Raw genomic sequence first — 26,795 nt, 5'->3', positions numbered from 1 at the left:
CTAATAACATTAGTCCATGAAGAGCAATTTTCATTTATTTCCACTCTTTCTTCTCCCACTCAATCATCCCTTTATTCCGCAGCAGCAACTTACCTTTAATGCCACACTGCTCCAATTTTTGCAGGCGCCTGTTATGTGCAACAGTAACCAAAATTTTCTGAAATCCTAGTATACGACAACAAAATTATGTTTTGTATCCATTTCCTTTGTCATTATGTCATAGTATCCAATCAAATTGCTCAAACCAAAGTTCTTAGATCAAATCTGAGTGTACCATGACATGACCTTGAATCTTAATTTATTTATTTTTATTTATATATTAAGAGTAGGAGACCGGCGAATTACTTAACAAGTACAAGTCACTGTTGAAAAAAAGCTGTGAATTAGGGTTGAATTTGAAAGTGTCTACAATTGGTGTCAGGGGTGGTTTCCATGGACTGGAGATGTGCAAATGTATCCCCAATTCACAAAGGGGGATCGGGAAGGGTGACACGAGTAATTACAGGCCAGTTATTTTAACTTCTGTTCCAGGTAAAATAATGGAATCACTGGTTAAAGATGCTTTGCAGGATCATCTAGACAAGATTGCAGCAATAATTCAGACACACCACGGGTTTGTTAAGGGAAAGCCTTGTCTTACAAATCTGATAGGATATTATGATGTGGTTACAAAGGAACTGGATGCAAAAAATAATTTTGATATCACATATTTGGATTTCAGGAAAGCTTTGGACACTGTTGCGCATGGAAGACTATTGTACAAATTGGAGCAGAATGGTATTAAGGGTAAGTTGCTACAATGGATAAAAGGATGGTTAAGTGGGAGAAGCCAGAGGGTGGTAATCAATGGGTGCTGCTCTTCGTGGACTAATGTTATTAGTGGAGTCCCACAGGGTTCGGTGTTAGGTCCACTGTTGTTTTGTATATTTATCAATGATATTGATGAAGGTATATCAGGCTTAATGTCGAAGTTTGCAGATGATACAAAGGTTGGCAGGGTTGTTAATGACAGTAATGGCAGTGTGCTACTGCAATAGGATCTAGATAATTTGGGCAGATGGGCTAAGAAGTGGCAACTGAATTTAACCACAAATGCAAAGTACTGCATATGGGTAAAAGTAACCCCAGAGAAACATATCAACTGTGTGGTACTACAGTAAACCCCCGCTATTCATGGTATCTGTATTCGCTTATTCGCGATCGCCGATTTAATATAAAATGAAACCTAAAAATATGTGAATTTTAAAGCGCCGTGAATATTTTCCGCCATAAAAAACATGGGCATGGCTAAAATTATCTTTCCCGGTCAAAACAGCGCTCAGTGGGTGGGTGGGGAGAGGGGTGACAAAATCGTGAGCGTAGATGTTTCTCGCTAATCCTTGTTCAGTATGTGTTATGCGTTTGTCATGGAAGGTTTCGTCATTTGCTTTTAATTTATATGTTTATAAATTGAATAAATTTATCAATTTATAAATTGATATGCTTACAAAAAATGATAAATCTAGCATTTTGCAGTGTAAAACAGACTTTTTCGAGTGTGTTAACGGAAGAAAGTGGCTTTATTGTGGACAAGTTCTTTCTAACCCCTACAAAAATATGGCTACGAATAAAAAGAGAAATGTGAAAATATCAAAGAAGGTGATGACATTAGCGAATAAAATTGAGTTATTAGACAAAATTTCTAATGGTGAAAGTGTCTCCTCAGTGGCAAAACATCATAAAATCAATGAGTCAACGGTACAATCAATCAAGAAATCGGAAGAAAAACTCCGCTGTAGTGTCCGTGAAAACGCGCTAATTGTTTCAAAAATTTGGGAAGTTACTTGTGATGTTAGAAAAAATGGAAAAGGCTTTAAATCTGTGGATAGAGAACCGAACTCAAAATAAAATTCCTTTAAGTTCACTCATCATTCGCGAAAAGGCAAAACTCCTTTATCAACACTTTAGCGAAACTGGTGATAGCAGTGGCAGGATGTTTTTTTTTGCTAGCAAGCAAAGGTGCCGGTTTGAAAGATTTGTTTGAAATTTCTAATAAATATTACATTTAATATTAAATTGTTTCTTATTTTCATTTCAATGCCATATGCTTGCATTTCACTATGTACTGTATGTACATAGTCATATTACGAAGGTACATATAATACATACATAGACAAAATTTTAGACTAATTTTTCTTATATATTTCATACTTTGGAACGGAACCCCTTTATTACTATGGGAGCCATAACTCAGTATTCGCGACATTTCTCAGGAACGTAACCCCCGCGAATAGCGGGAGTTTACTGTACGCTTAAGGTGGTAGAAAATGAAAAAACCTGGGCGTAATTGTGCAGTCAGATATGAAGTTTTCTGTGCAATGCAGACACACAGGGCAGGTAATGGGGTTTTGTCAATGATATATAGGAATTTTGCTAGCAGGGAAAAGGTGATTGTCCCTCTGCATAAGGCAATGGTCAGGCCACGTCTTGAGTACTGCGTACAGGTCTAGAGGCCTCATTTTAGGAAGGATGTATATTTGCTTGAGCATGTACAGAGAAGGGCAACAAGTACTCTTCTCTGTACATGCTTGGTAATTGATCCTCTTACCAAGAGAGGCTTAAGTTCTGCAAATTGCAGTGGCTGGAGACTAGGCACCTGCACGGTGATCTGATTGCCGTGTATAAGGCCTTAAATGGGTTGAGCACGCTGAATTCTGATGGGATCCTTCCATTTGTTCAGATTATTAACCTAAGGGGGCATAAATTCAAATTAAGAAAGGACAGATGTAGAATAGATGTGCGGAAATTTGCCTTTAGCCAGCGGTTGGTTAATTGCTGGAACAAACTTCCATCTGTCGTTGTGGAAGTTGATAGGTTGAATAAATATAAGGAGGAACTGGATAGGTATTTGGAGGGAATGGTGTGTTTTTTTTTTTTTTTTTTTTCGACTGATGCTGCATAAGCTCATACACTTGCTTTCTTGCATCACATGCCACTACTACTAGTTCTGCCCAGACACGATAGGAGGGAGTATATGATGAGAGCCTTGTCGATCAATTCGGCCCTGGAAAGATTGTGCAAGGCTCAAGGGGGTAGAATTTTTTTCAGCCTGGACTCTGCTTGTATAGGGATGGGATACACTTAAATAGAAAGGGTGCAAGAATATTTGCTGATGCTATCGAGGCACAGTGTTAGGTGGGTCGGAAAACTGATAGCTTGGGGGGGGGGAGGAATACAAGGATTGATAGATTGCCAGTAGCTACTGGCAGAGGTGAAAGTGATTCTTGCACTGCTTCTATTGGTATGAGCAGCAGCCTGGAAAACATGGTGCAGGGTATTTCAGAGACTGCTGTTAGTCATTGCGGTACAAGTAAACACATGGGTTGTGTTAGGGTAGCTAAGAATAGGAACAGGTGCATGTATACTTGTGTGTACACCAATTCTAGGAGTTTGGTAAATAAATTTCATGAATTTGAGGCATTGCTCAAGACATTAAAGGCAGATATTGTTGGGATTTCACAGATATAAGGAATGCAGAACTGAATTTGGGGAGTACAATATGTACAGGAAGCATGGACAGTATAGGAAGGGAGGAGGGGTTATGCTATTAGTTAAGAAACATGTCAAATGCAAGGAAGTTGACATCGCTGTACAGTGCAGTGTCGAGTCAGTTTGGTGTGACATAAGCATTGGGAGATCAAAATTGAGAGTATTGAGAGTTATAGGCCTAATGACTCTGATGAGTATAATAAGAAACTGTACAGGGAAATAGTGGTCCAGTAAATCAGAGAGTCTTATAACGGGGGATTTTAATTTCCCAGATATTGACTGGAATTTGTGGGTTGGTCACTCGCACACTAACAAGGCTTTTGTGGATTTATTGGATTATTGTTTTCTACATCAGCATGTTCAGAGGCAACTAGAGGGAGTAATACAGGTGACCCCCGCTTAATGCTGATAATTCGTTCCGTAAAAACAGAGCGCTAAGTGAATCCGCACTAAGCGAGCGCCGCATTTCCATAAGGTAACATATGTATTTGTGAGTTGCGGTCGGTGCTATAGGATATTTCCTAATCAATAATAAACGATAGTGAAAAGATGCACAAATGTCGGTCAAAATATTTAATATTCAAATATTTGTATATATAAAATATTCTGCATTACATACGTATATAATTATGTGGTAACTACTTACGTAACAAAATTAAACTTAATTCCAATTAAAATCATGAATTTGATTGATCTTAATTGATTTAATTTAATTGATGAATTTAATAAAGAAAAATGTGTCGATTTTGGGTTGAACTTTGGCCCTCTTCCAAATTAACTAAAAGGGGTATTAATTTTAAATCATCCGTAGCGTTACCACCCAACAATAAAGTCAACCGATCCTTTGCCGCTTTGAAACCTGGTATGTTTTTTACTTCTTTCAATATGAAACTTCTTTTAGGTATTGGTTTCCACAAAAGTCCTGCTTCATCTATGTTAAAAACTTGTTGAGAAGTATAACACATAATATCCCTCTTCAATAATTTTAATGCCGTTTTGCTATTCATTTTCAAGCTATCGACTCCATCAAATGAAACTATTTTGTTAAATATGCCAAAAATGCAATCTGTAAAAGAGTGTTATAGTGATCTGTGACAGCGTTATAGTCAGATAGGGGTTATAATATAAGAACAGCGTTATAGCGAATCAGCGTAAAGCGAACCGTGTTATAACGGGGGCCTGCTGTACTCTTGATCTTATTATCAGTAGTGATTATTCATGCATTAAGAATCTGCAGATAAGGAATCACTAGGTGGCAGTGATCACAATGTGATCACTGCCACCTAGTGGGATTTATCATCATTAGCCATATGGTGCAAAGAAGCCTAAGGCTTTTGCTGCACCAGCCAAAAAATTGTGAGTTACCCTGATAGAGAGAGAGAGAGAGAAGCAGAAAGAGAATCGCCAAGAAAGAGAAGAATGATGATATCCAGCTCAGAACTTTGGGTATGCCAAGCCCATACTCAGAGGTAACTACCATTACGGGTAAAGGGAAGTTGTTTTTGCTTTCGTAAAAGTGACTACAGTGGTCTGAGACAGTATTTAAATTCTATACAGTGGGATCAACTGATGTTGTTACCAACAGCAAGGTGTCTCCGTAGCCAGGTGGGAAGGAGCAGCAGTGCGTAGAACATGCTTCTTAATTAGACCGGGGTTCGAGCCCGTCACCACCAAATACGGAGGATGCGGAAAGGTCAGGGAATGACCACCGCATATCCCGGAGCAATATGGCCTTAGTTGCTAATGCTCCTAAAATCCAAATAACAAACAAACAAACCAACAGCAAATTCAAAATGGGAAGCACTCAAAGAATTTATCTTGGAAGCTACTAGGCTTTACATACCAACTAAGAAATATTGTTCAAGGTTTAGGCCTAAATGGATGTCAGATGAACTAATGAGACATGTGGCAGAGAAGAAAAATGAATGGGATACATACAAATTAATGGGTGACATGGAAGCCTATGATAGATATAAGTTGATCTGTAACCAAGTCACAAAGGAGATTAGGCAGGCAAAGGCAGATTATGAGAAATATTTGGCAAAGGATGCAAAGAAAAATAACAAAGAGTTATTTCATCCCTATGTAAAGGGATGAATCAGATTGGTCCACTAGATATTAATGGTTCAACTGTTGATGATGCTGCTGAGGTGGCTAACTAACTAAATGACTATTTTGCATCTACATTCACAAATGAGTAGTTACTCAAGGATAGGAATGCCAGAGGGGATATAAACTCTGGCAGTGAGCAAGATGATTTTGTAATAACTGAGAGGAAAATGGCAGAGAAATTGTCTAAGATAAACATAAAAAAGGCAGCTGGGGTGGATGGGATCTATCCAGTTATATTAAAGGAGGCAGCAAAGTAAGCAAGCAAACCCTTAGCCCTAATTATGAGAGCTTCTTTGGACTCAGGGGAGGTACCCATGAACTGGACATGTTCAAATGCGACCCCAATTCACAAAAGAGGATCAAAGGGCGACACAAGTAATTATAGACCTGTTAGTTTAACTTCTGTTCCAGGAAAATTAATGGAGGCACTGGTTAAAGAAGCACTGCATCATCATCTATACAAGACTTCAGTTATAGCTCGGACACAGCATGGTTTTTTAAGAGAAGGTCTCGCCTGACCAATTTGATTGGATACTATGATGTGGTCACAAAGGAACTGGATGCAGGGAATAACTTTGATATGATATATTTGGATTTTAGAAAGGCTTTTGATTCTGTTGCACATGGAAGACTGCTGAACAAATCGGAGCAGTGTGGCATTGGAGGCAAATTGCTGCTATGGATAAAGGGATGGTTGAGTGGGAGAAGACAGAGAGTGGTAATCAATGGACACTGCTCATCGTGGACTAAATAGCTTATTGGAATTCCCCAGGGTTCAGTGTTGGGTCTATTGTTGTTTTCTCTATTTATAAATGATATTGATGATGGTATATATCAAGCTTAATGTCCAAGTTTGCAGACGATATGAAGGTTGGCAGGGTTGTTAAGAACACTAATGACAGTATGCTGCTGCAACAGGATCTATAAAAGTTGAGCAGATGGGTTGAGAGGTGGCAAATGAAGTTTAAAATTGACAAATGTAAAGTAATACCTATGGGAAGCAGTAACCCCAGAAGCAGTAATGTATCAACTCTGTGGTTCTACACTGACAGTGGTAGAGAATGAAAAGGACCTGGGGGTAATTGTGCAGGCAAATATGATGTTTTCTGAGCAGTGCAGACGGTCTGCAAGAGTTACTCATGGTGTCTTGTCAATGCTATACAGGAAATTTTCTAGCAGGGATAAGGAGGTGATTATCCCCTTGTATAAAGCAATGGTCAGGCCACACCTTGAGTACTGTGTACAGGTCTATAGACCTCATTTTAAGAAGAATGTAGAGCTGTTGGAACAAGTACAGAGAAGGGCAACAAGATTAGTGAATGGAACAAAGGGTTGCTCTTATGAAAAAGGGCTAAAATTTTGCAAATTACAGTGTCTGGAGACTAGGCACCTGCGAGTTGATCTGATTGAGGTGTAAAGCCTTGAATGGTTTGAGCATGCTCAATGCTGATAGGATTTTCCTCTTGCTCAGAATAATCACCTGAGAAGGCATAAATTCATATTGAGGAAAGACAGAAGCTATTTTGACATAGTTTATTTCGATTTTAGCTTAGGTTTTGACTCAGTCCCTTATGAGAGTTTCATCAGTAATCCCAGCTGTTCCACCTTGTATAGGTTGGAATGTTTGGAATACTGTAAAGATTCTAAGATAGACTGCAGGGTGGCAGAAGCCAAGCCAGAGGCGTTCTGATTAATGAATCTGTTTCTGATTGGTGTAACATCAAAAGTCCCACACAGGTTGGTTCTTGGACCACTGTTGTTTCTGATTTTCATAAATGATGTCGACAGAGTGATAAAAGACATTGTCAAAATTTGCAGTCATTAATGATCACTGCCAAGTAGCATTCCTTCAAGAATGGTTAGAAAAGTAGTAGCTATGTGTTAATACTGCAAAATGCAAGTCCTTAAACTTGGGAAATAGCAACACCAAAATAACTCAACTTGTTGAGGTTGAATTAAAAACAGTAGCGGAAGAAAGGGATCTGGTGATAAAGACAGGTATGAAGTTTTCTAAGCAATGTAAACAGGCTGCGAGGAAAGCCCATGTTGTCCTATCGATGATTCATTGAACAATATCCAGTAGATAGAGAGGTTATAATCGAAATGCATTATGCAATTGTAAAATTGCATTTAGAATACTGTGTCCAATTATGGGGGCCTCATCTGAAAAAAGTTTGAACTTGAAAGAGTTCAAAGACAGTTAGCTCTTATGAAGAAATCAGCAAAAGGGTGACAGTACAAGGAAAGAAAACTTTGATTACACGGGCTACAGAACTTGGAAACTAGATCCCTTGAGAGTGATTTGTTTGAGATATATAAGGCTCTGAGAAGTAAAAGTATGATTGAAAGTGAAATTTTAACTGTTGTAAATGATTTCCGAACTAGGGATCAAAAATTTAATTACAGAAGAAGAGGTTTACAGTAGAGTATAAGAAAGTTTCTTTTAGCCACCCAGTTGTTAGTTAATGGAACAATTGCCTCTGCAGTTAGTTGAGGTTGACAGTTTGAAGAAATTCCAAAAGGTCAACTAGATAGTTGATCTTTTGTATTTTCTTAAAATAATATTAATCATAATTTGTATTATGATTTTACATTTATATTAATCAAATTCAAAATAATAATTTGTATTTTCTCACATACCTTTTTTTTATTTTTTTATTTTTGGCCAGTTCAACAAAGCCTGTGACTTCCTTGCACTATGTGGCTAGTACTAATACTTACTGTTTAACCACAAGTTTGTAATTAATTATGAAACTCTTGATCTTTTTTTCGGAGGGCTTTAGTCTCTCCTATAAGAAATATATTTAGCTAGGTTTTTCCATTATATATTATTAAAATAATATTCATTGAATATTGATTGATTTATCCCCCTCCTCTAATTGCATGTAGGGAATTCACCAGTGCTAATAATCTTCCACCCAAACTTTGGTACTTTATCAAGTGTATCTATCTTTTGATGTCTGCTTATCAGATTCGTTCAGGCTATCCAACTCGCATCTTAGGAAACTTCTTTTGCAAGAAATATAACTATATAAACCTCTTCCTTTTCCAAGGGTAAGTTTCATTGTTTAATTCTTTTAATTATTTCTTTTAATCAATGTTAGATATGATTTAATATAACTAATATTTAACATGTTAAAACTTCTTTAACATGTTAAAGAAGTTTCATTCTTGGAGAAACAATGTTGCACCGCTGGGAAAAACAGAGTTAAAATTTGTTTAATAAATTAGGTTAGGAACAAAAAACAAAAGTAATGAACACAAAAGCTTTCGGACTGAGGATGTCATTCTTCAATTGTGACTGTAACTGTTATTGTAAATATACAGAATATCATGTGTGTGTGCCTTGGTGGACATGCATGGTGAAAACCACCTGCTACAGGTTCTTGCAACAATTAGCTGGTTGAAGTGGAGGCTTGCAGTTGTAGTTGTAATACTTGGGAATGCTCTGAGTGCCAACATTTGTGAACTAGGAGGATGGTTGCCTCAGCAATGGAGTTGATGTGACATCATCTTTTCTGATTAAAGGAACTGCTACAATGCAAGATGTGGAGCGATTCCAACAAGACATGGCAACAGTAGTTACATGCTGAGTGATCCACGTCTGCCTAATTGATAGCTTTCTCATGCTCAGAGACTCAATTACTGAGTCTTCTGCCAGTTTTCCCATGTTGCAGCCATTGCAATCACAGCAGGAAATACTGTACACTAATCCACTCTGCAGTTTGGTGTGGGGGGGGGGGACTGATGCCTTAACCCTTGAAACAAGGGACTGCAACTTTTCTCCCTGAAAGTTGTAAACACTTTATCCCATGAGCCTGTAAGATCCTAGAAATTTGTTGCAACAGGTTCGGGATAAATGCAGTCGAGGTGGGGTCATCATTGTGCGGGGCCCTGCAGTTGGCAATGTGGTCATGGGCCTGTAGGCCACATCTATCCATGGCACTGTTAGGGTATCTGCACCCAGATCTGCCTTAACCTTAGTAATCTCAGTGTGCCTCTCATCCTCAGAACTGGAATGGTCCAGGCACTGGTTAGTAGGGTTTGCACCATGCTGAGAAGTTGGCTACATTCATGTGCTGACTGGCATTTGGTGAATTGGCCAGCACACATCAGGTTGAAGAAGACTGAAGTCATTAAATGCAAACCCTCATGCTGGACAAGGGTATCTAAGAAAAGAAGGACATTGCCCGACTCCAGTTCAATGGTGAATTGAATGAAGGGTAACAGAGTGAGGTGGCGTAGGAGTCGGTCTCCTGACTCCCGAGGAATGACCACAAACACATTGTCCATGTAGTGGCACCAAAAGGCTATGGGATCTGGCAAACCCACAAATGTCTGACCTCCAGCTCCTCCATTGCAATATTTTGCAATGACTGGACTAGCCGGTGAACCCAAGGCTGTACCGTGTATTTGCCGGTAAATGGACTCACCAGACATAATGGCACCACCAGTCAAGGACAACCTAAGGGTGGTGCAGATGTCGTCAGCAGTTAGAGAGGATCTTCTGCTTAAGGTCTGGTTGATGTCGAGATGCTCCTTTGCACATGTGATGGATATTTGGATCAGGGTTTAAGTGAAGAGAGACACCACATCAAATGAGACCATCACCTGGTCATCTGAAATGGATAGACTGCTAACTCGGTCCAAGAATTCCCTGCTGTTTGAAATGGTATGGGCAGTCTTGCCCACCAGGGGCGAGAATAGACTGGAACCACAACAGGAGACGATGGGTTGCAAGGGTGCACCCTCCATGTGCGCCTTTGGCAGCCAGTAGAACTGTGGAATTTGGCATCCAGTGGCATGTAGGCTACAACGTACAGACTCAGTGATCTTCCCCGATTGAAACCAACTGTAGACAAGGCTGCAACGTAAAATTCAGCAAATTCAACGACTTATGCTACTACAAATGACCCGCACATGTAGAACGACATCAACTGCCGCCCTACAGCTACTAATAGGCCGTCTCCCTTTGGACCTCCACGTCGCTTTTATCGGACTTTCTCATGCCATCAAGAAGAATAAGGAAGCTGAATTCCTCACTATTCAAACCCGTACCGATACCGACATCAAAAAGGAACATAAACGTGTGTGGCTACAATTCATAAACTTATGGCAAACCCGCTGGAATAACTCCACAACTGGTGCAACTACTAAACTTTTCCTTCCTTCCTGAGGTAACCTACATCAGCAAGCAACGTTCCACTTGGTTCTTCCCTAACGTCTATGCTTCCTTCCTATTAACTGGCCACGGGTCCTTCAAGAGACGCCTTCTAGAGTTCGGCCTAGTCGAGGATGCCCTCTGTACCTGCGGAGAACCTGAAGACTGGGATCACGTGATGCACTCATGCAACGTATACTTAGATCTAAGAAACCAACTACTCCTAGACCTCCACACTACATCACTTCGGCCAGAAACCAAGTTATTGGAATCTAATGATGCCTTCTGTGCACCGACCAGTTATGCCAACGAGGTCTTTCGTCGTCGCTGGCATCACCTGCAACTCCCGAACACTACTCCTGGATAACCTCCTCTAGACAGCAACTGATACCCAGCACCGGAAACTTCCAGACATGAAACTGCAAATGGCGGACAGCCCTGTCGACGCCGCTCCGTGATTTCTCCATTGTGAAGATCCTGGACTCTTTAATTTGAACTTTACCTATTCTCTTCTTCCTACCCACAGTCTTTCTCCAGGACTCCCACAACTGCACCTAGCACTCTTCCTGCTCCGTTTCGCCTGGGAGGATGCCTACGCTCTGTCATCCTCGCTATCTTGTCTGTCTTCCACTTTCCTGTCTCTTCTCTGCTCTTTCCTTGGCCCTCCCCACTCTCGCTCCTGCAAGAGTGTGGATGGCCCGTCAGATGTCTTTTACTCCCTGGTCCGGCTCCTCGTGCCAGTGGACGGATGCTGGGAGGCTCCTTCCTGGTGATCGCGCCTCCCAGTAACGAAGAGGCCAGTCAAACAACACATTATTCACACATAACCCACACTGACTGGCTTTGCTATGTTAACAGAATATTTAACGCGGATTTGTGGGAAACCACGGGAACCGCATAACAAAAAACACTATGTCCACTATGTAGACAAGGCTGTTCACTTTGGATTCCTGTCGTTCTAGAATCCTGACAGGGGAGGCAAGCACAGATTCTTAGACAGATGTGTCTTGTAGAAGTGATAGGGCTTTTGTGTTGTAGTCGGAACGGTTCAAAATGACCATTCGATGGCCTTATCTGCTGGCAAAATGACAATGGAGTCATCTCATCTTGTTTCAATGAGTTTAGGGCAAGAGATCTGACGCTGACTGAGATTAGAGATGACAGGACAGTCATGTTGCAGTATCACCACAGTTTTCAGCCGAATCATATTTGCAGCTTCCTCGGGGATACGTGCTAATGACGCTTCAACACCCAAGGCAGTCTCAGTGATGGGAGGTCTATGGAGAAGAAAGGCAAACTTATTCTCCAAGGTGAGCAAATCCAGTTGCTCCGCAGATAGGCATTTATCACTTAAATTCAGTACAAACTGTGAGCAGTCCATAGCATGGTCTTCTTGCTGGTGGCAGGAGTTATGACTCACTAACTAACCTGTCAAACTTATATTGCTATCAAGTGCGATAGTGCTTAGATTCCCGTACTGCTTGGGAACATGGTAGAGGCAGCCAATTCATATGCTTAGTCCTGAAAATGAAGTTCTAGCAGGTGCGGTAAGTTTTACACCTATGGGTAACCCTTTTTTTGCCTTCCAGTGGCACAACATTGTTTCTCCAAGCACAAATCCTGAGTAGGTAGGCCTTTTTTTAATTGAAGTTTCATTGTTTAAGCCTTTAATTTCTTTTATCAATGTTGGTTATGATTTAGTGTAACTAATATATTAATGTTATACTCATGATAATTTTCTGTGTTTTAAGTTAATATTCAATAAAGCCGTTTGTTTGTAGAAGGAAACACAATTTTCATGCATGTGTTTAGGTGGTAGATGACTCATCAGCTGGTGCAATACCAACATTTTGCTTATTGGAGGCTTGAAGTGGTGAAACCCAATTTTAGTCTCTAGAGCAAACTTTTTGGCATCCCTCTCCCTTCATACTTCTCCTTCAACCCATGCACGGTACTAAGTACTATTGGTTTTGATACCTTTTGTGTTTGGGGTTTTCACAAAAAAATATATATATATTTATGGAAAAAACCTGACTTTGTTTCATGATATTTAATTTTTTTTTTTAAACTAAAGCACTAACTTTTCTGATCAAGCACAAGTTATGGCATTTAGAGCAAATGCAACCAAAGAAATTTCAACAATAAAAAAGGAAAGTCAAGTCCCAGAACTTTTTGATCAGATCCTAGCTTGTATTTTTAAACAACCTCTGGCAATATTTTTGCAACATGACTGATCAATGCAAATTAAAGAAATCTCATCCTTTCTTTCATATGTTTTCCTGTTCCATTAAAAAAAATAAATTTGAGTCTGACTGTAGATGGGATGAGAGATTTTTGACAAGTTATTTTTTTGAAAATGCACAAGTATCAGTGACAGAAGGAGGGAAGCTGTTTGCTTGTTTCTTGATTGAATCAGAAAAATTGACATTTCTGTGATCGAACAATCAGTTTTCCAGCACACTCATTTTACTAATCTTTATTGTGATATGTCCTCTTGATATAACTTTGTAATGAATTATGCTTTTGCAGTCAAATATAATTCTAGCACAACTTTAGTTTTAAACTTGTTAATCTGGATTTTTCCCTTCTTGGAAGCCTTGATTCACTGTACTGACATATTTCTAAGGATCTTTTTATCCATAGATCAAAATCTGGATTATGATCAAAAATTTCAACCATTTCTTTTGAAAGTTCAACTCTTATGTCCATTACATCTGTTAAAAATGTGGGAATAAAAATTTCATAAGCTTGCCAACTACTGTATTATGTTCCAACTTCAGTGGCCATCTTCAATTTTTATTTGATGATTGGTACAACTAATGCATCTGATGTAGGAGATATATTAATTGTTTGACATACAATTTTTTGACTTGCAAAATGTTAGATGATATTGCATCCATCTTAGAAGCAACTGCTTGTAACTTATACCCTTAAAGTATCCTGTCTTAGAATTGTTTTCGTTATCAACTTCAGAAATCATTTTTATGATTTCCAAGGCTGATTTTTTTTTCAACACATAGCAAAATTTTCAAATCTTTATTTAAAAAGGTGACATCCTAAAAAAAAAAATAAATAAATAAAAAATATAGTGAAATACATCAATAGATAAAAATAAACCTCTGGACATGTGTAACCAAAATGCACTTACTGTAAAAAATAGATATGCTAGGTTACAAAAATAAAATAAATTTTCCACATTGATGTACAGATATTTTTAATAAATTTAGTGTAATCTTTTGATCCTACCTTCTAGGAATAAGGTGATACGCATCCACATCAGTTTATTTGGCATCAGTTAGATATGTTTTTTAAAAGTAAATTTAAATATCAATTAATAACTAGGCCATGTTGTACTGAAATTTATTTTTGACATGCGGAAGTGGTTGTTGATTAAATTCTGGGTGTAACATGTGGACAAAGGAAATAAATTTTTCTGCCATAGAAACTTGACTAAAATTATTGCTTTCAGTATTATGAACAAGAATGATATGCATTCTGTTCAGTTTATTATTGTTATTATTGTAATTAGCCCTATGGTGCAAGGAAGCCTTAGGCTTTTGCTGCACCAGCCAAAAAAAAAAAAATTCTGAGTTACCCCTGAGAGAGAGAGAAAGAGAAGAATGATGATATCCAGCTCAGGACCCTGGGTGTGCCAAGCCCATACTCACCAGATGTGAGCCCCTTCTTTTTATAGGCTAAAAATAATTTAGTTTGGCTGTAATTGTGAGGCCTTCCTGATAATTATGTATATATACTTGCAACTGAGTGAACTGTATTGTGTTGTTAAAATGTATATGTAAATGTGCAGTGCTATTCACTTACACATAACATTTATATAAGTTGGTTAATCCCTAGTTTGGATAATTGACGTCCCACTGTATATTTAGTATAATTTGATTTTCTTATAAAAATATTATTCTTAATGTATATTCTTGAGTTTTGATTACTGAAAACAAATTTAGCTGTTGAAACAAGCTCATTAATAGAAAAAAGGCAGTATTCTCTCTCTCTCTCTCTCTCTCTCAGGGGTAACTCAGAATTTTTTTTTTTTTGGCTGGGGCAACAAAATCCTCAGGCTTCCTTGCACCATATGGCTAATTACAATGATAAACTGAACAGAATGCATTAGCATCAGACTTCCATCCCTTGTCGTGGAAGTTGATAGCCTAAATAAGTTTAAGGCTCAGCTGGACAGGTATTTTGAACTTACAGAGGGGTGAAGTGGAAGTGCTTTATTTTTTTTTTTTTTTTTGGCTGATGCTAATTTGCAGTATAAGTAAGCAAAGCTTACTTACACTGCAAAGCTTGCTTTCTTGCATCAAATGCCTCTGCTAATGCTAATTCATTTAAATATTGGTTGCTTAACTGAATTATGTTTTGCTGAATTAATTTAATTAGGTTGTAATTAAATTAATTCATTGAAGCATTGAGTTTTAGGTATATATTTTAATAATAATAATAATGATAATAATAATTTTATTTTATTTTTTTTTTTAGTTATATGTTGGTTCCATTCTTGTATGAATTACGATGTCTCATGGACTGGATTTGGACAGATACTAGCATGAACATTAGCAACTGGTTAAAAATGGAAGACATATATGCCCATATATTTGTTTTGAAATGCTACAGAAGAGCTGAAGATGATTATCCAACTCCACGGGGATCAAAAAGAACTCCTCTAATTAAATATGGAGTAGGAGGATTCTTGCTTTTTATAATTATCTTAATTATTTGGTTTCCATTGCTGCTGTTCGCCCTAGGAAATACAGTGGGAAAGTCATATCAACCAAGTAGTTGCACTGTACAGTTTTCGTTAGGTTCGTATGAACCAATCTTTAAGGTAACTGCACAAGAAAATGCTATAAGGAAAATGTCTGGCAGAGAATATGACAGCATGCTTCAGTATTATGAAACAAATCGCAGAGCTATGGACTTTCTGTCATCCTATGACACAAACGGTATTTCAGTAATAGATATAAATGAGAATTCTCAATCAATTTGGACTATTAGCCCTCCCAGTCAGCAAGCACTTGCTACTGATCTATATAATGAAACCATGAAGATCAAAATGTCATGGGCATTTTATAGAGATGAAGAAAAATCAAGATTAAATGTGATAGATACTGCTCTTGGTTCTGGTTCATATGAAGAAGAGATCAGAAATCAAACTTTGCTTCAGCAGTTATCTGCCATGTTAAGGCATGAGTTATATGGAAGTGTAATTATGCCAAAAATTTTTCCTAACTTTATCCAGATTACAGGAGGACAAGCATCTATTGTTAATAAATTAAACACACGGAGTAAGTCCAAATTTATATTTTACTTGTAGTTAGAAAAATTAATTGTTCATTTATTTTGTTGAATTTTATTATTTATATGTTAATTTTTTTAAAACTGATTGGGGCTGGTTAACAAATATGAAATAAAATAATAAGAAAATGCCTACATGATTTATAGGAAATTGCTGTATAAAGTAAACTATTAAAAGGGGGGTGGGGTATGGGGTAGAAAATATCTTATTTATTTGGCTCAGTCATAGATTCATAGGAAAATTAGGATAACCAGTCTGAAATATGTTCCAGATTGGTAACATCAGATTAATCTGTGAGAAAAGAAATCTGTGCAATTAAGGGTTTCACAGATAATCAGATTAATTTTCTCCACTATTTTGACCTCTTCCAAAATGAGTTTTTGTAATGAGTCAGTTTAGAAGTTTGTAAAATTGAAAACTGAATGTACATAATTTTAAATATTAATTTTTTTCCCTATTTTGGCTTTACAGCTCAAAGCAGGACTTGATTAAAAAAATTAATCATTGTCAGGATCATTGAAAAAAAGAAGGGAAAAAAAACGTAAAAAAATATAATAGCTGTCATTACCAATTTTTTCCCCCCTTTGCAGTGCTATCCTCTACATTTATATATGTGTTAATTTAGCTTCATCAACTTCTGGATTCAAATTCCAGAGAATTTCTTCAGTTTCGGCTTTGTTAAATGGGCTGCATACTACTATACTGATTTGCGAAACTGTATAAATACAGAGAATTTCCATTACTTGTAAACAGTGATAGCTAACAGCTATTTCTATAGAATTTCGAGAGATCTTATTTCTTATTCAAGAGATATGTAAAAACATAATTTGTTGATGCTGTGTTGACAAAACCTTGAAAATGTAAAATGCACATGTACTTTTTTTAAGTCAATTTTGATGTAAATTGTTCGTGAATCTGGTGAATTCAGACTGCCACATTGGTGTTTTAAATCGGTGTCTGCATTTCGAATCTGCACTGATAATTATCATTCATGAATCTATTATAAAATCTTCCCCCTCTGTTCCTCCTGCACTAAGTAAGCAATGTGTGTTTTAATTTCAATGGCAGCATCACAGATTGATGCTGCTATTAAAATCAGTTATTTCTTTTTTTTTAAATGATTTTTTTTAAGTGTAATGTACTGTAATACTACTTAGTCTACATTTGGAATTAATTTAAAGTTAGTATTCCTTTATAATGCCGGTCAATGACACTGGTCAATAATCTTGGTATTATTGACCAGTGTCACTAATCACAGCACACAAAAGATGGAATTAGAAACATTTCAGATTAGAATTGTAGTTGATTTTATACATGAAACATAACTGATATTACACAACAGTACATAGAAATTGTGTGTATGTTTGCTCTAAGTTGTCATTCCCCTGCCTATGGGGAATAGTTGTTGTTGCTGTTATTACAGGTATGGTTCACTGTGTGTAGTGTGTACTAAAATACCTGGGAAAGGGGCGAAACTGTGTCTACCAGAGATCAGCTAACTAGTCTTGATTGAAGGGGGGGCCTTTAAGAATTCCTCTTTGAAGCTGGTCTCTTCAAACAAAAAATGCACGATAACTGCAATGAATACACTAACCTGTATAGATGACAAGGTCTTTAATAAAACAAAATTAAAATTAGATACATGATAAAACTGTATATTTAATATAAGATAAAATACACACTGATGAAAATGGTAAAAACTGCAAAGTTAAAAGCAATGGAATAAAAATTTAAATATATAAATATTATTATGAAGTTAAAAATTATAAAAGCTTCAAAGCAGTTATAGTACATTCTTAAATAACACCAGAAAGATCATGACTCTCAGTATGTGTTTCTAGAGCAGTGTTTGTTCTGCAACCTTTTTCCCTTCACAGCACACCTTAAGTATTAGCATTAACAAGGGCACATGATACAAGAAAACAAGCTTATATAGCATCAGCCAAACACACACACACACACACACACACACACACACACACACACACACACACACACACACACACACACACACACACACACTTCTCATTTAACCCATCCACTCGCTCCAAACTAGTTCTGTCTTGAATCTGTTTGCACACCTTAAGTTATCTATGACACAACATGCACATCAAAATGTTAATCCCCCAAAAAGCATAGTTTATGACAATGTTAATAGAATCAATTTTTATTGTTCCAGCAGAAATTGGCTCATACATATACAGTGGATTCTGGTTATTTGGGCCACCGGTTAATCAGGGCAGCTGTTTATTTGGACAAATCTTAAAGAACAAAACCCAATCGAGAAAATAGCCAGGGTTTACTTTGCTTAAGTGGGACAACATGCCATTTAATCGGGGCAGGAGACCACAGCACTAGAGATTACCCTGTGTTTGTCCCCGACTGTACCTCGTCGTACAGGCGAGTACCTGCTCTTCAGTTGTACGGCTGTGTGTCTTTGTTGCTCCGGTTAATCAGTTAAATTAACAGAATTATGCTTAGGTTTATATGATGATTTTGATGTTGGTGTATTCCTAATCTGAACAAGAGGATATCCATTGTGTGGCGACCTGGACATCCAGGTATTTATTACTTATAGTTTTCTTATACTGCAAAATTTGCTGTTTTGCTACTCACGGCTGACCAGAGATATCTACCGCTTCCGGCTACAGGTCAAGGTCAGGCAAATGCGCTATGAGTTTGTTCTTGCGGTCAGGTGATGATAGCGACACGCGTCATTTACTGCCTCCTAGCAATTATCCACGCCTCCTACAAGCGGATTTTTACATCCAACAGTAACAAGTCTAGCCAACTAAAATAAGCTGTAATTTTTGACTTATTTTGTATCTGATCGGTCAACTTATCGCTTGGAATTCGATACATAGTTAAGGCAACTACTAAACACAATTGTAAAAACTCTTTTCTAGCCCACTCGTAATCCTTTTATCTGCACCTAAAATCTGAAAATGCCTTTAAAACAAGATCACCAAAATAATGAAAACCGTGTAATTTGTGGAATTGTTCCGGACGTAGCTATAAAATGTACTTCCTGTCTCAAGACATACGGAAGCGAATGTCTTGCGTTGGACCTAAAGAGGCTCGGGAAGCAGCAACGGAAAGTTTGACAGTGTCCCCCCTGTAAGGAAGAAAATTATATGCATTCACTAGAAACAACTGGTGAAACTTTTAATGGCGTTAACCAAATTTCGGATTCACCTGAGCACAGGACCCAACCCGAACCTGAGGTAGACAGGGAAAAACTGAGATCGTCAGATGCACATGTGGAATTGACCCCTGACTCATTACAGGCAGAACAAAATGGCCTTTCAGATCTCATCATGCAAAAATCTAGTAGCTCCCAACAGGATAACACCCATTCAACAGAGATCTCTGCAATAGTTAATCAAACATCACTCGAACAAAGTCCACTCTTGGTCTCGCTCCTCACAAATATCGAGACAACTCTATGTATAAAGCTATCCCCAATCCATAATATCCTCGCAGACATACTGCTTGAAAACAAGCGACTACGAGAACACAATGAATGCATACACAAAACATTGGAGGTGTTGGGGAAAAACTTTGATGACCTGAAGCAATCTGTTTGTGATCTTGCTGTTCAAACTAACCATCATGAGCAGCATCCTCCGGACGAACACTTCCACGCGAAAAAGAGAGCTCCTACCCAAACCACCCCGTCTTTATTACCACATGACCCCTCTCCATCCCCCATTCCTACAGTATGTGAGTCTGAAGTTGTGTGCCCTGAACGCAGCACTAGACCAGTATATGCTGAAATCACAGCAGATACCAACGGATACCAACGGATACTCAGGAAATATTGCCTCACAGAACATCCAAAGAAGTCATCAGGAGCAGAACCTGCCAAATCGCACCTATTCGTGATCACAAAACTCACATATGGGGTCCTCGCGCTCGAAATCGGATAATGCTTTGGCTGCTGAAGTACATCGCAATTGTGCCTCCGCCTCAAACAACGTGAGAGGTAACCATTATACAGGGACTACGATTGTATCTAATGTAAAGACCCATAGAGACACTACAACGTATGCAATGATTGCAAGCCAACGAACAAAAGAACAAACACTGACCCGTAATCCAACTCTTAAGGAACTGAGCCCCAATCTTAAAGTTATTGGAACCAATTTGCACTTCAGCAAGATGCAAATTGCGAACACTCGAATGATGGACAAGCGGATGCGTAATGTCTTCATTAGTAGGCTCTCTCCCCTGCTACCACAGCTGATGATGTGGAAAACCTTCTTGCTGCATTCAAAATGAATGGTAGAGTCACCAAGTTATCCACGAAATATCCCACCTACGCCTCCTTTAAGATTGATGTAGCTGATGCAGATTTTGAATCACTCTTCAATCCTGAAATCTGGCCTGCTGGAGCTCTTGTTATGCCATATCTCGGGCATCAAGGGCAGCGATATAGAAGTAATGGAAAGTACTCCCACCAATGGTACCCTGACTCGTAGCAATCCCAGATCTCGTTACTGCAACCAGAACCACAGACACAGAACACCAATATGCTGATCCCTGTGCTCATCAGTCCTAGATACACCCCGCTGAATCGAGTAGTGCCATGTCAGAGATCACCCATCCGTATCAAAGTACCTAGAGTACCTGCCTGCACCATCTTTTATCAGAATGTGCATAGTCTTAGGAACAAGCTTGACACTATGGAGCAAATTCTGCTCCTCGGATATTTTGACCTGCTCGCCATCACCGAAACCTGGCTCAATGATGATCAAGAATTCCTAGCGGCAGCTGTCCCAGCTGATTATGGGGTCGTATTCACATCTTGGATTGCACGCAAGGGTGGAGGCGTCGCAATATTTTACAAGAAATCTGCTTTCAAGCTGTTGGATAATAAATCCAGTAACTCCCCTAACTATGAAGCAATCCTCGTTACGTTAGGATACAAGGTCGCAGGTTCGATTCCCGCCTCGGGCTTGGATCAAAGTACTGCAAAAGCCTTGGGAGGTGCATTATGGCCACAGAAGCCTATGTGCCAACAACTACCAAAAAAAAAAAAAAAAAAACTTCGTGACGTTTGACATCTATGTGGTGTACATACCTCCAACGCCTTCCCAGCAAATCATCCTTGAAGTTTCCAACTGGATAATCAATCAGCTGCATCCCACAGCTTCTCACTTAGTTTGTGGTGATTTCAATTTACTTCCTCAGCTATCTAATCTGAAAAAGGATCTTCTGGCACACTTGAGATGTGCTGATCTACAACTTATTAATGAAGCTCCAACCTGGGGGAATAACCTCTTAGATCTAGTTCTAGCTTCTATCCCTTGCACCCTTGATTACATTGCAGAAATGTCATTTGACTCTGATCATGTCCCAATACATGTGACTGCATATCTGCCAGCCCCCAAATTAGAAGCCAGAAAGACAACAAAAAAGGTTGACATCACTAGTCCCAACTTACTTGATGTAGATAAGTGCATCAGAGCCGCCTCTCTCATTCCCTGGGTGACCTTAGAGACTTGTGACCCAGAGCTAGCTGTGAACATTCTCACAAACTGGATCAACACGGTTGCCAAATATGCTGCCTCTAAAAAAAATCACAATCAGTCCATATACAAGACTTTGGTGGAATTCAGAACTCAAAATGAGTTTCCAGCTGAAGCAACAGCTCCATCGCACATGGAAACAGTCGCAAAATGTCAATGATCGCATCGTTTATTCAAGGGCACGTGCTCAATTTAATCGCCTGAAATCTGGGGCAATCAAATTATACGTTAATCGAGATCTGGCTAAAGGAAGGAAAAATTTCATACAAGAAAGTGAACCTTCATTTTCCTTTGCAACTTGATCCTGAATTGTGGCTCGATTTCGTCACAAGATTTAATCGTAATGCTATGCCAAACCCAGATCTGGCTCTACTAACAGAGCCAACCCAGCAAGAAGTGTTGAACACCATTCAGATCACAAAACAACAGCTGATCGTCACCATCAATTCTCTACCTGCCTCGTCAACAACTGGTGATGATGGAGTTCCCCAATTCAAATGCCTAAGTCCATACATTATTCAGCCACTTTTAATTATCTTTAACCAGTTACTCTCGAACCAGATTTTCCCACAGCAATGGACAAACTATCTCATCAAACCTTTAGCCAAAGTTCAGTCGCCATCGAAACCTAAACACTTCCAACCCATCTCCAACTCCTCCAGCCTGCTGAAGCTCCTGGAGAAGACCTTACTCCCCATCCTCACCAAGCAGATCTTGCCCAGTAATCCAGCCCAAATTCACTACTCCCTTCCAAACAGATCAACGATCACAAATCTGCTAGCCACCACGAATACTATCTTGTCAGCATTCGAGAAAAGGCACGAACTAGCTGTTACTTACTTAGACACTGAGGCTGCATTTGATGCCGTCCAAGTAAACCAACTACTCACTCTCCTGGAATGCCACTTCCAGATCACAGGGAACATATTATGCTTTCTCTCCTCTCTTCTGTATGAAGCTTTATAACAGAGTTATAAAGCTTCATACAGGAGATCGCACCCTTACTAGATCCGTCACCGCAGGAGTCCCACAAGGAGGGGTCCTTTCCGGTCTTCTGTTCTCATCTATTATCTTCCCACTGGTTGCACATTCTCGATGTCTACTGAGCTATGCAGGTGATATCAAGATACTTGCTCCCATCATCCCTGGTCAAGGCCTCGATCTGGTAAAAACAGAAATTAACAACACTCTCACTGCAGTCACATCTTACCTCTGCCAGTTTGGGCTCAAGATCAATCCTGCTAAGTCCGAATTCATGGTGTATTCATTAAAACAAACTCCTTCTCTCCAGCCTTCGGTCGGCAACACCCTCATCCCAATTGTGTCCAGCCATCGTGATCTGGGCGTTGTATTCGACTCCAAACTTCGATTCAAAGCCCACATAGACATGCTCCTCACACGTGCTTCAAGACTCCGGTGGATAGCAAAACAGCCTCTCCTTCATATCAGAGATAAAAAGACAACCGTGAGGTACATAAGAACAATTATCTTTCCACCTTTACTCTATGCTGCTGAAATTTGGGCGTCAGCGGCACCGTCAATAAAGAAACCACTCTTTGCCACAGAATTCTGGCTCCTGAAGTGGGCCAACAGGAAGCACAACCTTCCAGCTATGATTCGTACCAAGCAGCTTGCCAACTCTCTCGGGATTCCACGGCTTCCCACCTTAGTCGACGACCAACGCATCCTAGCAACAGTCAAGATGATAACAGGCATAATCGCAACACCTTCATTCTGGGATACCTGTGGCTGGAGGATCCCCCCTGCTGCCCTTAGGGCCAATCCCGAGCTCTACTCGCATTCAACATGACTCCATCTCTCGGACAGGTTCCTCCCTCAGCAGATGTTCAAGCAAACCCAGGCACTTGACGCCGACCTGAACAAATTCACTGTTGACCGGACTTACCAGAAAAAAAATTATGACTAGTAGGACTAATCAGCAATGACTGATGTGTACCGTGCATCTGTTCCTGTCTGATTGAGCTGGTGCTCTTATCTCGATGTTAAGTCAGCTCAATCAAACTTAACTCTCATAAGGAGTTCTCTCCTTTGTATCAAAATATGTTTATTTGTAAAATTACCTTTTTTTGTAAATAATTGTTCGAGTTTCCCGGAAGTTTCGGGAGGCTGTAAAAATGTAAACCCCTGGCTTTTTGGCCATGAAGGGCATTAAAGATTCTCTCTCTTTCTCTCTCGTTGTTTCGGGCGGATTTCTGGAGCTCACAACCATAAAACAATTAGCAGTCACCTGTTTATTGGGCTTTTCTGTTAGTGCAATCTATCATAAATATGGATAGTAAACTCGATCTTATTGAATTTGCGATAATACCAACAGGTGGAATTCTGTGGGTTGTTATGGTGAAATGTGTTTACACTTCCATGAAATCTTAATCATATAAAAAAATTATTTTCAGAATCTTCTCTTCATTCCTGTTTTTAAAGCTTCGTAACTTGTTACTCCATTCTTACTTGCACATATTGTGTTACTTACAATTTGTGTGTGCCGTGTTCTTTGTTATTGATTGCTTATCTTTTTACTGTTTTAATCCTTACCCACAAATGTCAGTGAACAAAAATGTCAACTAGTTAGTATGTACATATTACAGTACGTATTAATTATTCCAATTATCACGTATATTCTTCCGATTTTTACGTATCATTTAATTTTTTAATTGATAAGGTAATAAAGGGTAAATTTGTGCTTAATATACCTTTACTTTTATGGCTTGTGGATAATATTTCTCCTATTTTCACTAATTAGAATCACTGTTTAATAGAATTAAAATTCAATTCACAAACAATGACCGGCACTTACACATTGTGTATAGTGAACGATATTTTACTATGGTGAGCCCATCGTAACATGATTTGATTGTACAGTGAACCAATTGTAAAGCGGGGGTCCACTGTATTTTTACGTGAAACTTCGCATAATTGGGGCAGTTGCTTAATCAGGCCAAAATGCACTAGTCCTGATGTGTTCAAAATAACTGGAATTGACTGTATTAACATTTTATGAACCCTAAATCACTGTACAAAAGCAAAGCCAAAAAAAAATTCTTTTAGTAGTATTAAACCAAATAACTGTGCATGGCGGAATCATTGACAATGCAAGCCTCACTTCTTCATCAGCAGGTCTGAGCCTCTCCCTCTTTGATGTTTTAATTTCAGTCAAGATCGAAAAGCCCAGTTCATACAAGTATGTAGTTGAAAATGGTAATAACATTAATTGCCATCTTGGAGCAAGTTGGATATTCTTTCCTTATTGAAGGAAAGAATATCCAAGATTTACATTCGTCGGAAGAGATTTTTCATCACAGCAAATGGATCACGAACCCAGTCGAAATTTTCTGTACTCTCTCCAAAATTCTCAGGAGAGGTCCCCATGGACTGGAGATTTTTTTTTTTTTTTTTTGTTAGTAGTTGGTGCATTGGCTTCTGTAGCCATAATGCACCTCCCAAAGTTTATGCATTTTACTCTGATTCTAACCTGCGATTCGCTGGAGTACCAAGTACGCTGTAGTCATACTTGGCTGGACATACAGTTCCTGTACTCCTCAGAATATTGTATCAAATAGTGTTCCAAAGTGTTTGAATTGGTTTTATTCTGTGTTTTGAGTGTTCCACTTGTCGAGATCTATCTGTAGACATCTATATCGTCAAGGTCGGCAAAGGTAGCCAAAAGATATGACTATTTCAAAATTTTGATTTTGCTGTATGCTAGGCAATATGGCAATGCTTTATATGCTATCCATTGGTTAACATTGTAGAATTTAAAATGCTCTGGCTGTGTTCCTTTAATATAATTAATTTTAATCGAGTTCAGGTATCAAGACAAACTACCAGTTTCTGAAAATATGATTTTCATAAAGATTGATACTGTATCTGGTTTTTATTGTCAGTCATATATGTGTGAAATAATTATGTCATTTGGAGGCGACCATATCGTCTTTCTCAAGTGCTAAGGACAAAAGGCTTTCTGCTGGGTTTTTTTTTTTTGACTCTTGACGTCATATCTTGTGACCTGAACCTGATGCCATTGGCTGAGATCTATCATCAACTACAACTACAATGAAAATTAGGTAAACCAGGTAATAACAATTGACTTTGATAATCAACGTAATATAAAATGAGTACAGAATATTAAGATAAATGGTTGTACCTCCGGCACACATTAATAAGATAATAGCAATATAGTGGCATATACAATATATAGATCATTTTGCAAGCTATAAATGATACTCACTGGTCTAACTTAATACCATTATAATGACCATATGGATGTCATCCCGGGGCAAAAAGCACGTGACTTATATTGTAAATCCAATTGGTGGCAGCTGTTCTTGTGTAGCACTTCATAATGTGTAGCTGTTCTTGTGTAGCACTTCATAATGTGTAGCTGTTCTTGTGTAGCACTTTAAAATCTCCTCCTTTATCTAAACCTTGGTTTTCCAATAAATGTGCTAAGGCTGTTCAAGAGAAGGATGTTGCATGTCGTAATTGGCTTGTTTCTAATTCTTCAGTTTCATATTCTGCCTATACCAAAGCTTGCAACAATTGTAAAGCAGTTATTAATCAGTACAAACTAGAGTTTGAACAGGCTAAGTGTAAAAAACTTGCTTCTTGCCCTAATGGTAGCCGAGCATTCTGGTCTCTTGCCAAATCTATTGGCCGCAACTTTTGCCCATCTCTGCTCCCACCTCTGTCCAAACCAGATGGTTCTGTTGTCACTTCAGCCAAGGATAAAGCTGACCTGCTAGCATCCCATTTTTCTTCCAGCTCATGTATTAATGATCTTGGTAAAACACCTCCCACCATTCCCAACATGCTCCATTCAGTGCCTCCTGTAGTCTTCCGTCAAAAGGGTATCAGAAGGATTTTGATGAATCTTGATGCTAAGAAAGCTCCAGTTCCTGATGATATTTCTCCACTTGTTTTCAAAACCTGTGCTCCTGAACTTACTCCTATTCTTTGCCACCTTTTTTCACTTTCTTATTCCAAAGGTGTTTTTCCTTCTGCTTGAAATTTGTTCATATCCAGCGAGTTCCTAAAAAGGGTGACAAATCCCTCCCATCCAATTATCGTCCCATTGCAATTACTTCTACTCTTTCTAAAGTAATGGAGAAATCAATTAACCGCCAACTCTTAA

The 26,795-nt window shown here is 38.7% G+C and overlaps 1 protein-coding gene across 1 annotated transcript in view; it reads left to right on the top strand.

Moving 5' to 3' along the window:
• The window catches only part of LOC150082462 (piezo-type mechanosensitive ion channel component-like), an 861,219-nt gene that overhangs the window by 791,167 nt on the left and 43,257 nt on the right, over positions 1-26,795 (top strand). The window contains 2 exon segments of the mRNA XM_090377768.1: positions 8,530-8,694; positions 15,299-16,104. Coding sequence (XP_090233894.1) covers positions 8,530-8,694; positions 15,299-16,104 — 971 coding nt within the window.

The sequence above is a fragment of the Mastigoproctus giganteus genome, chromosome 7, assembly GCF_048544385.1.
Source record: "Mastigoproctus giganteus isolate SK-2022 chromosome 7, ASM4854438v1, whole genome shotgun sequence".
NCBI classification, from domain to species: Eukaryota; Metazoa; Arthropoda; class Arachnida; order Uropygi; family Thelyphonidae; genus Mastigoproctus; species Mastigoproctus giganteus.
Note: the sequence above shows the minus strand (reverse complement) of the source record. Positions and strands in the feature narration are given on the sequence as shown.